Here is a 13,629-nt window from a genome sequence, read left to right as displayed (position 1 = left end):
TGTTAACAAGTTTATAGCTGCATTCTATGGTAAATGCTATGTCTTTTCTCTGTAATAAAGTCCTCTTTTCCTGTCTGCAGTTAAGCAGGCAAAGCCCATGTGGACTGTGCACTGTCTGATGCATTACATTCAGTGGGGCACAGGGGAAACATCCAGAGTCTTTTAGGCCCTGGATGTTTTACTAAAGAGAACCTGTCACCAAAAAAAATAAATTCATAGGGGAACCCCCCCCCCCCAAAAAAAAAATTAAAAAAAATTGAGGCATAGAATGCATTTCGATAAAAAAAACCTTCTGCCTTTACAACTCCTTTAATGCATAAAATATGCATTGAGATAAAAATAAAAACCTTCTGCCTTTAGAACCACTTTAATGTGTTTTTTACTGACATTTTCTGTTTCCTAGACTGATGCAGCAATATTGTGAAAAATTGGAACTACCACTATTTTGTTCTCTAGAGTGTCTGCTTTCAGGAAATAAATAATGTTTTGGGGGTTTTATGTTCACCTTCGGGAACATGTTACATGTTCTACCCATAAGCTTTGTTGGTTAAAAAAATTGGCTCCTAACTTTTTCAGCTGGCTCCTAGATTGGAAGTAAATTTGTCAAGCCCTGATATAGGTCATTCAAATTTCACATGTTGGTAGAGTAACTCTTCCTCTATAGTAACTCTTCTTCCTTTTAATTGCAAGTAAATAATGTATAATAATAATAATAATAATAATAATAATAATGAATTCCAAGCAGAAGCAATTTGCCGTCATTGCGTTCACGATGAAAGAGGGGTGTAGATTGTCTGACATCCACAGAAGGCTGCAGAATGTTTATTGAGATAACACCACTGACAAGATTAATGTGCACAGATGGATGGATGTCATCTCTGTAAACATTCTGTAACCTTCTGTGGACCTCAGCCTGCACCCCTCCTTCACCATGAACGTTACTTCTGCTTGGAATCCATTATTTACCTGCAATGAAAGAGGAGAAGAGTTACTATAGAGGAAGAGCTACTCTACCAACATGTGAAATTTGAACAACCTCTTTATGTTATTAAAAAAGTTATGCCCACTTTTGTATTACTTTTGGTCCAGCCCTCGTATGTTTTCTCCATTTTAGTGATTAAACAAGTTTTGAAATCCTCTTAGATATAGATATGTATTTTTGGAGCACTAAAAACTCAACATGTGTCCTTACTTTATCTAAAACTTAATATATCAGGGTATTTATACTTAATTTAGCGATTACAAGTTTTTGGAAGATGAATGCAATATGTATAATTTGAATGTCTGAAACATTGTCTGCAAATGTTCACACTGGAAGTATATGTACTTGTAGTAGAAGATAACATCATTTGCCTGAGGTCAAAAATTCTTTGCAAGCTGCTTATTACCTGCACTCTGCATGCCCGCCTTTATAGGCAGCATGCTTTCTCTCGCTCATTCTAACCTGGACAAAAAAAAAGCTGAAAGTGAGACAAGGGTATCTTTATTTACTCGAGGTTAAGTAAAAATGTCTATTCTGACCCTGGTAATGTTTTAGCTTCAGGCATTATGACTTCATGGTAAAAGAGGGCAGTGGGTGTCTCACATCTCAGAGCCAATATTCATATGTCTCCTGGAGGAAGTCACCATTCTAGGAGGTACATTTATGATTGTTTTCGTCCAAGATCTGCACAACTTCCAGTCATAATATGCCCATTTTTCAGCCAAGAGTCCATTTTTTACCATTCACTATATTTATCACAGTGGTTTTCACCTGTTTTCAAACAAGATTCCCAGTATTAGATTAAAGCAGCCTTTCTCAACCTTTTCACCCTGGAGGAACCCTTGAATTTATTTTCAGGCCTTCGGGAACCCTTACTAAAACCAATTCAGTATCAAGAATTCCCCTTAAGTTGGTGGCCAGATGGAAGAATGCTACTTACATTGGTGGCCAGATGGAAGAATACTCCTTACATTGGTGGCCAGATGGAAGAATGCTCCTTACATTGGTGTCCAGATGGAAGAATGCTCCTTACATTTTTGTCCAGATGGAAGAATGTCCCTTACATTGGTGGCCAGATGGAAAAATGCCCCTTACATTGGTGGCCAGATGGAAGAATGCCCCTTACATTGGTGACCAGATGTAAGAATGCCCCTTACATTGGTGGCCAGAGGAAAGAATGCCACCCTTACAGTTGTGGTCAGACTGCAACCCTCCAGACAGCTAAAATTATGATTGGTGTAATGTCACTGGCTGCACTAAGTGGTTTTGACCCTGGAACTATGGAGGAACATCAGATGAGGGGCCAATTAACCACAGCTCAAGGATCACCTAACAACTTCTGGAGGAACCCTAGTTGAGAATGGCTGGATTATGAAGAATCTAGGCACAGGGCAATATGGGAGCTGACATTGCTGACTCATTTTTAAAGGTTTCTGGCACCCTTAAAGAGGAAGAAGCAGGAGCTGCAAGAGAGCGCTGGTAAGATGAGTATAACTGGGGTGGAGGGGGGCTTTACAAAGACACTATCATCAGGCCCTGCATGGGCAAGGACACAGAATCTCATTAAAGCAAGTACTAAGTCCATGCAGGGCAAAGCAATAAGTTCATTTTCACTGACCCGACCCCCCCCAGCTGCAAGCGTAACTGAGGCCTAAGGATGGTTTATCGATGCTGTTCCATGAAAAAAATGTAAGAAAGAAATAAGTAGTTTTCCCAAATGTATTTCACCATTACCGGCATTGAGAACTATAGGGTCGCTGCCTCCAGTGGGTAACTATAACACATCCTTCCTTAACTCTATTTATATTTTTCACCTGCACATAACTGATGTTTGTTGAGTTTCATCTCAAACAGATGGCACAACTGGCACCGGTTACCGCTGAGTTCGGCTTCATGCCCACTCCCGTCTACCTTCCTCCAGCACAGATTAACCACCTCTGCTGGCTCTGGGCTACTCATTCATGCAAAAAATCCTCCAAGAAATGAATAGGAACCTGTCACTGGCCCAGAATATACAAAACAATTTGTATCCAGAATCCAACTACATCTGGAACCAACCAGGTGATCCACATCCGTGTCCTCGCTTTTTTCCCACACGAAGATGCAAAAACATCCGGCAAGATGCAAATACAGAAGAAAAAAAAAATTCCTGGAACAAAGATATATCTATATCCTACCTCTTCCAAATCTGATAACAAATGATGATTGAAACTCCTGCCAAACATCCTAATACACAATTGAATACAAATGTATGATCTATTTTTCTGGCCAAAATTATAATTAATTTCAGGGAGATATCACTTTCTCTTTTACACTTAGGCCTCCTGCATGCTGGGCGTTTTCAACGCTGCTGTTAGGGCGTTTTCTTTTTCTCCCTCTAAGCCCCACTGTATATTAGCTTGTGGGCCCATGGGCGTTTAGAGGAGTTTAGAGGCAGAAATAATATCCAAAGTATTGATGCAAAACAGTCCACTGTGAAATAAATTTTGAAACCTTTTTACCGCAACCAATACTCTTACCACCACGCAGCGTGTCTCCTTACCTGAAAATAGGACCTTATTACAAAGAAAGTCCTATCAAGCTTTATGTGATTGAGGGCCATCTTAATAGCATCGTTGGCCCCTGGCTAAAGTGATACTCTGGGGCCCCTACCAGCCTGCCCCAATTTACGCACCTACTCTTAAGAATTAAAGTTGAAATAGTTGCTAAAAATAAACATATATACAACTTTCAATAAAATTGATTTCAAACAATAAGAAAACATGCCATAAATCAAAGCCTAATCAACACAAAAGGCACAGCAAATGGGGGGGGGGGGGGGCAGTCCAAGGTAATTTTTTGATGAAACTGATTCAAAACAGAATAAATCCAATGCATTTCGGTGCCAAACACACCCTCCTTCGTCAGGGCAATCCTTAGATGTGGTGGCTGCCTTCATTTCGCATACCCCTAGACCCCTAGTGGAGGTCCCACTTCAAAGGTATTTTTTGTTTGTTGCCCGAACTAGGGCTTGAAAGATAAGACAAGTAACCGCCGAGTAGACCAGGAGGGCAAGGGACAAAGTTTCAGCTAAGGACACATTGCCCCAGGGACAGAACCCAGATAGAGATCTGTTTCCTTGTAGCTGGTTTATGCAATGAATGACTTCGTCCAAATCAAACAAGAGAAAATTTTACAGAACGCTGAGACTGTTTATTATACAGTGAATTAAGGTTCTGCTTCCAGACACATAACTTGTTTCCTTACATCGCCTCCTCCTTCCATTCCCTCTCTCTCTCTTCTCCTTAGCTTGCAGCCTCTGCCACGTGTGTTGAGTCAGAACCAAAAGCTTTCAACTGCAGAGCTGAGAGCCTCAAGCTGCCTTCCCTTGCACAAGATATCTGTCATTGTCAAAAGTGTCAGAAACTGTTTTTTAAAACCATTGACATTTCTGAAAACTTTAACACCACTTTGGAAGTGGTCAACGTATCCCAACCCAGTTTATACCCAATGCAACTTGCCACCACGGGTTGTAGAACTACAGTGCTCAAGAGGCTTTGTCAAACTCATCAGGTGTGAACATTTTTTACTCTTTCAATCAAACTTCAAAAACTTTTCTTTAAATGGATACTAGACATAGTGATTTTAGAGCAGCCTCCTCAGGCAATCACTAGGAGCTTCCACATGTTGAAGGAACTAAAGTTCCCTGCTCAATGTTTCTGCAAAACTTTTGCAAACACATAGAGAAACTTCTCTGTAACTCACTGGTAACTCGCTTATGCAATTCTAGTAAACTGAAAGTTCATCAGATATCAATGATCAGCAAGTCTCAGCATTGCCTGGCCAAGGTATCATCAGGTTAGCCAGATCCAGTTACTATTATAAAATTTTAGAAAATTCTTCTCTATACTTCAAAAACATTTTCTTTTAGATAACATTTAGGTTGCATGTTTGGAGCTGTCGTGAGAAAACGTGTCAACTGTTGAGAAACTACAAGTCTCAGCATACTTTTGAAGCTGGCATCCCAAAGCTGGTAGGTCCTCATCAACTGGATTTTCAGATGAGTAAACGATGAAGATATACCTGCTAATTGGTTTAACCCCTTCAAAAAGCAAGTCAACTGTTGAGAAACTAAAAGTCTCAGCATAATTTTATGGTTGCATCTTAAATCTTGTAAGTCCATATCATCTAGATTTTTAGATGGTTAAAAGCTGAAGAGCTATCTAACAATTGGTTTAATCCTACTAAAAAGCAAATCAACCGGTGAGAAACTGCAAGTCTCAGCATGCAACTTTTGCAGTTGACATCGCAAAGCTTCCTCAACCCAAAGCTTTCTTATCAACTTGGCTTTCAGATGGGTAAAAGCTGAAGATCTACCTGCACACTGCATTATTCCTAAAAAAAAACAAGTCACCTGTTGAGAAACTACAAGTCTCAGCATGCTTTGCGATTGGCATCTCAATGCTGGTAGGTTCTTCAACTGGGATATCAGATGGATAAAAGCTGAATATCTAACTGCTAATTGGTTTAATTATTTTACAAAGCAGGACAACTGTTGATAAACTACAAGTCTTAGCATGCTTTTGCAGTTGACATCTCAAGCTCCCTTGTTTCAAAGTGTCCTTGTCAACTGGGCTTTCAGATGGATAAAAGATGAAGTTCTACCTACACATTGGTTCAAACCCAATAAAAAGCAAGTCACACATTGAGAAACTAGTCTGAGCATGCTTTGCAGTTGGCATCTCAAAGCTGGTAGGTCCTCATCAAATGGGCTATTAGATGGGCAAAAGCTTAAGATCTACCAATTGGTTTAATCCTGTCAAAAAGCAAGTCAACTGTTGAGAAACCACAAGTCTCAGCATGCTTTTGCAGTTGACATCTTAAACCTCCCTCAAATCAAAGTACCCTCATCAACTGGGCTTTCGGATGGGTAAAAGCTGAAGATCTACCTAGACATTGTTTTGATTCTATTAAAAAGGAAGTTACATGTTGAGAAACTATACTGTAGGTCTCTGCATGCTTTTGAAGTTGACATCTTGAAGCCGGTAGGTCCTCATCAACTAGACTTTCAGATGGGTAAAAACTAAAGATCTACCTATTAGTTTAATCCTCTTAAAAAGCAAGTCAACTGAGAAACCACAAGTGTCAGCATGCTTTTACAGTTGGCATCTTAAAACTTCCCTATTCCAAAGCTTCCTCAACTTAAAGTGTCCTCATCAACTGAGTTTTCGGATGGGTAAAAGCTCTACCTACACATGAAGTCACCTTTTGAGAAACTACAGGTCTCAGCATGCATTTGCATTTGGCATCTCAAAGCTGGTAGGTCCTCCATCAACTTGGCTTTCAGATGGGTAAAAGCTGAAGATCTACTTGTACATTGCTTTAATTCTATTAAAAAGCAAGTCAACTGAAAGTTCATCAGGTATCAAGGAACAGCAAGTCTCAGCATTGCCTGGCCAAGGTATCATCAGGTTAACCAGATCAAGTTACTATCGCTATAAAATTCTTAGCAAATTCACCTCTATAGCATACTTCAAAAACATTTTCTCTTAAATAACATTTAGGTTACACGTTTGTAGCAGTCATGAGAAAATGTGTCAACTGTTGAGAAACTACAAGTCTCAGCATGCTTTTGAAGTTGGCATGGCAAAGCTGGTTGGTCCCCATCAACTAGACTTTCAGATAGGTAAAAGCTGAAGATTTGCCAATTGGTTTAGTCCTCTTAAAAAGCAAGTCAACTGTTGAGAAACCACAAGTCTCAGCATGCTTTTGCAGTTGGCATCTTAAAACTCCCCTTTTCTCAAAGCTCTTTCAACTCAAAGTGCCCTAATCAACTGGGTAAAAGCTGAAGATCTATCTGCTAACTGCTTAAATTATATATAAAGCAAGTCAACTGTTGAAAAACTACAAGTCTCAGCATGCTTTAGAAGTAAGCATCTCAAAGCTGGTAGGCTCTCATCAACTTGGCTTTCAGATGGGTAAAAGCTGAAGATCTACCTATACATTGCTTTAATCCTATAAAAAAGCAAATCAACTGTTGAAAAACTACAAGTCTCAGCATGCTTTTGAAGTTGCCATCTCAAAGCTGGTAGGTCCCCATCAATTGGACCTTCAGATGGGTAAAAGCTGAAGATCTACCTGCTAATTGGTTTAATGCTATTGCAAAGCAAGTCACCTGTTGAGAAACTACAAGTCTCAGCATGTTTATGCAGCTGGCATCTCAAAGCCGGTAGGTCCTCAATCCTCATCAACTTGACTTTCAGATGCATAAAAGCTGAAGATCTACCAATTGGTTTAATCCTGTTACAAAGCATATCAACTGTTGAGAAACTACAAGTCTCAGCAAACGTTTGCAGTTGGCATCTTAAATCTTGTAGGTCCTCGCCAACCAGGCTTTCAGATGGATAAATAGGTAGATGAACCTGCTAATCTACCTATGTTTATTAGGTAAAGCCATAAAAAGAGTCATTATGATCTCCAACATTGTACCCTAGCATCCAACATCCAATCTAATTTTTTTTTTTTCACCAGTCCAAGGAGGCTTCCCACAAGGTGGCCTTCCCAAAATAAAGCTGAATTATTTTGGAACCCCACATGTTTCATACAGATGTGAGCACCAAACTTACTTTAAAGCTTCCTCTAAATGGAGCAGGTCATTCTTTATCACAGGTGTGCTCTCCAAGTCTCCCCATCACGTTACACCTTCAGAACTTTCCAAAACTTTCCTCCAGCCAACTCATCATCTTTTAGAACTTACCTGACAGATGGAGACAGCTGTTAGAATCCAATATAAGAGGCACCTCATCCCTGGGTAGCGGTGTTAAATGCATTGATTGGAGACAGTTGGAGTTCAGTGCGGTGCAGAATCAGTGGTAGGGAGGGATGAGGTTGCACACCGACCCAGCTGATCCATACATAAAAGCATTGATGGCCTTTTGTCTCGGTCTTTTTAAAAAAAAGGACAGGGGTGACGTCAGGAGCGAAGACAAGCCCTGTATTTCTTTTCCCTCCTGCCTTTCCATTCTCTTCTCCCCACCTCCTACATGCTCTGCAAGGTTTGGCTGTGTATGAAGAATCATTAAAGGAATAGTCCTAGGACAAATCTGTATCTGTAGCAGTTCCACCCCCCCCCCCCCTCTGGAAGTGATAAATGCATAGACAATACCACACTGACTGACACACAGCAAGAAGTATTTAGTACATTCTCCCAGCTACAAAACCAGTACAACTTCTAGGATCGTGGCTACGACACAGACGGAGTTAATAAAGTCTCTTGTTTATTCTATGGAGAAATAGCTTTTTTACATTCTGCAAAGTTTCCTCTTAACCAAAAAAAAAACAATTAAAGTAAAGAAGAAGAACGATCAGCGATAGATCGTACCAAGAAGACTTCAGAATCGCTGGAAAGACTGATTCCCTCTAATTACGAAATTTGTCTGCGGTGGTTAAAAACTCAACTTCAAGCAGGAAAAAAATAATTTAAAGGGAATTTAACGTTGAACTCCAGGAAGGGATAAAAGACATAACTTCATGCAGCTCTGGGTTCATTAAAGTGGACCTTCCCCCTTCACAAAAATAATTTCCTTAATTCCCCCCCGTCTTCTCCCCACTCCCTGGCTGACATTTAAAGTGGTTGTAAACCTCAGACATGAAATCTGAACAAAGCACATCCCTCTATAGCGTTTGCTTGTTTCAAATTAAGAGCACTAAGTGCAGTGCCAGGACAAGGTCCTCTAGAGCCTAGGGCGGACATGCCAAACTGCGCCCCCACCCCAAGAAGAATGAGCATTATATGTCAGCAAAAATCTCCAAGCCCCCCCAAAAAAACTGAGCACTAATCTGCACAATTACCCCCTAAGCATACCCCCCCTCCACCCAGTACAAATCCACCCTCTGCTGAAATCCCCCCCCCCTCATGATGAAGGTCGTGCGCTGTGAGCACACGAATTGCGGCGTGCTATAGAACCTGTTAAATTTGTTTTTAATGCATATGTGCATTGCAGAGCCATCAGGAATGAATGGCAATGCACCACAACGCACATAAACCAATGGGGTGTTTTAATAAAATATTTGCAGAGCTATTCATCCTGGAAAACTACATGTCCGTTTTTTTTCTGTGCAAACGCTGGCAAGATCAAACGTTACTAGGCTATTTTCGCTCCAGGTTGGATGGTATTCATAATAATAGCGTGAATCAGGAAAACATCACAGTATGGCCACTGGATGGAGCTGATCCTCATAGGCAATTAGGCAATAAATACTTACGGTGGAACCTTGGTTAACGAGTAGCGCGGTTAACGAGCGTTTTGAAAGACTAGCAACTTTAAAAAAAAAAAAATCCTGACTCGGTTTGCGAGTGTTGTCTCGCAAAACGAGCAGAATTCAAGCTAATGGGGTGTGCAGTACCGCATTTGGCCAGAGGTGCGGGGGCGCCTGTGACACTCGGAATGGTTCAGAGACGTTCGGAAATACTCGGAATCATTCAGAAATACTCGGAAACACCCAGAAATACTCTGTTCCCGAATAAGCATAATGCCAATATGAGGTTGTGTTATATAAAGTAATAAGTTGTCAGCATAAAGGGATAACTTGATATGCGCTGAGGAGGTGGGAATTCCGTGGATAGAATCATTATGGCGGATCGCCTGAGCCAGATGTTCAATTGTTATTGTGAACAGCAATGGTAACATCGGGCATCCCTGTCCGGTACCATTCCTGATCCCGAAAAGCCTCCAAAAGTTCCCGGTTAGCCGCGACTTTCGCAGAGGGGTTAGAATACAGGGACATTACCTTGGCCAATAGCTTAGGGCCTGTTGTAGGGACAAATGAAGAAACGGCCAGCTGACCCTATCAAAGGTTTTCTCAGCGTCACAGGCCAGTAGACAGGCGGGGATTCGCTTACGTTGAGCGTAAGATATGAGATGAAGTGTTTTAGTAGTGTTATCCCTGGCCTCTCGTCCCGGGATGAAACCTACTTGGTCGCTGTGAACAAGGGAGGGCAGTTGGGGAGCAAGACGATTCTCTATAATTTTTGAAAATAAATTGAGATCAACGTTCAATAACGATGTGGGTCTATAATTGCCGCCATTCGTGTGGTCTTTCCCTGGTTTGGGGATTACTACTATCTGGGCTTGGAGTAGCTGGGGTGAGAGGGGGTGTGTCTCAACTACCTCCTCAAATGCACGTGCCATAATCAGGGCGATAGTTGGGGAGCGAACGTTTTATAGATGGGATGCGTTCCGGTACAATGCAGGAAAAGTGCAGCATGCTCTCCTTTTTTTTTCTGGAACTGGAAAGTTCTGGAAGTGACGGCACTGGTGTGAACTATGCCATTGGAAACCATATGGGGAAGTCCCCGAGTTACGAACACAATAGGTAGGTTTGTTCGTAAGTAGTAGGTTTGTTCGTAAGTCAAAGTTGATCGTAAGTCGCAACACTGCATTCGTAAGTGTAACCACCACCTGTGCATGGATGTTGGATGTTCCGGGCGCTTGTTATGTTATCTGGGGCTCTTCTGGCCATGCAGTACATGTAGTACTGCAGTATGGGATGTGTCCGGAGGTATCCAGGACCAGCGTGGAGCACAAGTGGCAGGCATTTGAGGCCGTTCGTAAGTAGGAGTCGTTCGTAACTCGGGTGTTCGTAACTCTGGGACTGCCTGTAACCTACTTTCCATGCGTTTTTGATGCAGGAAAAAAAATGCACTGGATTGCATGTGGTGTGAACTGTCCCTAAGGGTATTTATGCTTATTTACCGTAGTTATACCTCTTGACCTATAGTGGCCATAATGCCATGTTTTGGTGATTCACTCTAGTAAGAACATTTGACTTGGAGAGAATAACATTCAGTGCACATGATGTTTCCCAGAACAAGTAACTCCACAAATTATTAAATAAAAAAATAAAAAAAACCACTTTTTATAAAATAAATATATTTAAATTAATTACATTTTTATTATATTTTAAATATGACATTTTAAATGTTAAAAATTACATTTCTATTGAATAAATATTTATGTTTTTTTCTTTTTTAGAAATAAATGTGATCAATAATTTTTTTTTTCATGTTCATGTTTCTTTTACATTTACTTGTTCATGTTCGTGCATCAGATGTACAAAAATATTGTCAAATGTTTAATTACTGCATTGATATAATGACCCAGGATTTTTTTCGCTTCCAATATAAAACAAAAACTTAAATAAAAAATGATTGAAGTAGAAATGCGTGTTAATGCAGTAAAATTAATGCGTTTTACAGAACTAAAAATTGGCAGGTATATACAGGCCCTAAATAATTAAGGCTGAGATTAGCAGATTTGTTTTTATTGAACCCTGAAGTGTATCTGTAACAATGGCTCCATAAAAAAATTGCAATTATTTTTCCAAGGAGGCAAAGGGGAGGAGGGATTGTCAGTTTCTTTGCAATAAATTCTTTGAATTTTTACACAGTATTTTCAGCTCGAGGGCATTTTTGTTACTTTCCTATATCAAGACAAAGGGTTAATTCTTCAAAATGCATCACACTGGAGGGGAAGGAATGAAGAGTAACAATGGCCGACACAATTACCTGCTAATCTGCAGCGCAGTGTGGCCAAACTACAAATATTGTACATATTTACATTTTTTTCTTTGTTGAGAACATTGGGATTGGAAAGTCAGTTACAGATATAGATATAGATTATAGAATCTTTAACCACATTCCAGTCCGGGTCAATTCTGACATTCCTCTCCTACATGGAAAAATCAGCATTTAAACTACTTAGAACCCACAAACAGTATATGTATGTGTACATATATATATATATATATATATATATATATATATATATATATATATATATATTTTTTTTTTTTTTAATCAGAGGCCCTAGAGTATGTAAATATATATATATATATATATATATATATATATACATAATTTTTTTTTAATCAGAGGCCCTAGAGAATAAAATTGTGGTTGTTGTATATTATTATGTCATTCGATTTTTGCGCAGCAGTTTTTCAAACGCAATTAAAAAAAAAAAAAATACATAAAAAAATATCCCTAATTGACCTATATATGGGGGGGGGGGGGGGGATTGGCTTGGTATAGTGTGGCGAAGGACAGAGTGAGATTAACTCCCAAGTATTTTAGTGACGTACGTTCCCAGGTATAGGGTAAACAAGACCGTAGGTGGTGGATTTCATCCTCTGGGGGGTTAATTGGAAGGGCTGGGGACTTAGATGCATTTGTTTTGTAACCCGAAATCGCCCCATATTTGTCAAGTTCAGCATGTAAGTTAGGTAGGGAGACTCTGGGCTGGGTCAAGGTGAGGATAATGTCGTCCGTGAAAAGCGAGATTTTGAATTCCTTTCCCCTAACCGGTATACCCCGTATGTCCGGATGCCCGCGAATGGTCGCCACCTGGGGCTCTACACATAAAGCAAATAGCAAAGGGGAGAGCGGACAGCCCTGGCGGGTACCATTAGTAACTGGGAAGGAGAACGAAAGGGCAAAAGGGGTCTTTACTTGTGATGTGGGGTTGGTGTAAAGATGTTGTATCGCCCCACAGGAAAGGTCCCCTGAAACCCATGTGGCGTAGTGTGGCGAACAGAAAACCCAACCAAGACGGTCAAAGGCCTTCTCTGCGTCTAGATGAGGGACTCTGAATTGTCTCTGTTAGCTACATCGATTAATTCTATGACTTTTCTTGTGTTATCTCCCGCTTGACGGAGGGGGACAAAGCCCGCTTGGTCCTTATGGATCAGGGTAGGTAGAACCGCATTCAAACAGATCGAGAGGAGTTTAGTGAATATTTTTAGGTCGGAGTTCGATAGGGCTATGGGCTTGTAGCTGACACATATAGAGGGGTCCTTGTCTGGTTTTGGAATCAGGGTAAGGAAGGAGCTTTGCATATCATTTGGGATGAGGGTTTGCTGAAGGAAGGCGTTAAGCAGTTTGGTCATATGTGGGAGCAATAGGGGGTGGAAAGATTTGTAGTACTCGTATGGCAGGCCGTCTGGGCCGGGGGTTTTGTGAGAGGGTAGGGCCATAAAAGGTCATCGTGAATTCTTCTGCAGTAATGGGAAAATTGAGCGCATGCAGATCTGAGGCTTGGAGTTGGGGTATCCCAGCCTGCTCCAAGTAGCGGGTTATACCATCAACTAGGTCCGGTGAGGGGGGGGGGAATTATGTGATATCTCAATTTTATTATACAAGTCAGTGTCGTATTCCGCAAAGGAGTTGGCTATGTCCTGGGGGTGGGATAGCAAGCAACCTAACCTGTTCTTAATTTGATGCAGGGTAGATGTATGAGTTCGGTCAGCTACTTTTCTAGCCAGTAATGAATGTGCTTTGTTGCCTTTGTCGTAGTATAACTGTTTTAGTCTGATCAGTACTTTCTCTACCTGACCCATTGCGAGGTCCTTAAGTGTCATTCGTAGGCGAGTAATCCGTTTGAGAAGAGATAGGGACGAGGATGACTGTAGCTGGGCTTCAAGGACCCTGAGGTGCCTTTCTCCTTGTAGCTTGGTGGCCCTAGCATCCTTCTTCATGGCTGAAGAAGGGGCAAGACACCGACCCCTGATGACCGCCTTGTGGGCATGCCCAGAGTATGGAAAGGGAGACATCAGGGGTGTCATTCTCGACAAAGTAATGTTTCAGGGTAGATTCCAGTTCCACTCTGGAG

General features: G+C 41.0%; 1 protein-coding gene across 1 annotated transcript in view; it reads right to left on the bottom strand.

The window, feature by feature from the left end:
• The window catches only part of CCN4 (cellular communication network factor 4), a 114,656-nt gene extending 106,726 nt beyond the window's left edge, over nt 1-7,930 (bottom strand). The window contains exon 1 of the mRNA XM_073632271.1: nt 7,719-7,930. Within this exon, the coding sequence (XP_073488372.1) occupies nt 7,719-7,766 (48 nt within the window). The 5' untranslated portion in view covers nt 7,767-7,930. The remainder of the gene's footprint in view (nt 1-7,718) is intronic.
• Between the last annotated feature and the right edge of the window lie 5,699 nt (nt 7,931-13,629).

Source organism: Aquarana catesbeiana, linkage group LG05 (genome assembly GCF_042186555.1).
Source record: "Aquarana catesbeiana isolate 2022-GZ linkage group LG05, ASM4218655v1, whole genome shotgun sequence".
Lineage (NCBI taxonomy): Eukaryota > Metazoa > Chordata > Amphibia > Anura > Ranidae > Aquarana > Aquarana catesbeiana.
This window is presented reverse-complemented; position numbering and strand designations above follow the sequence as displayed.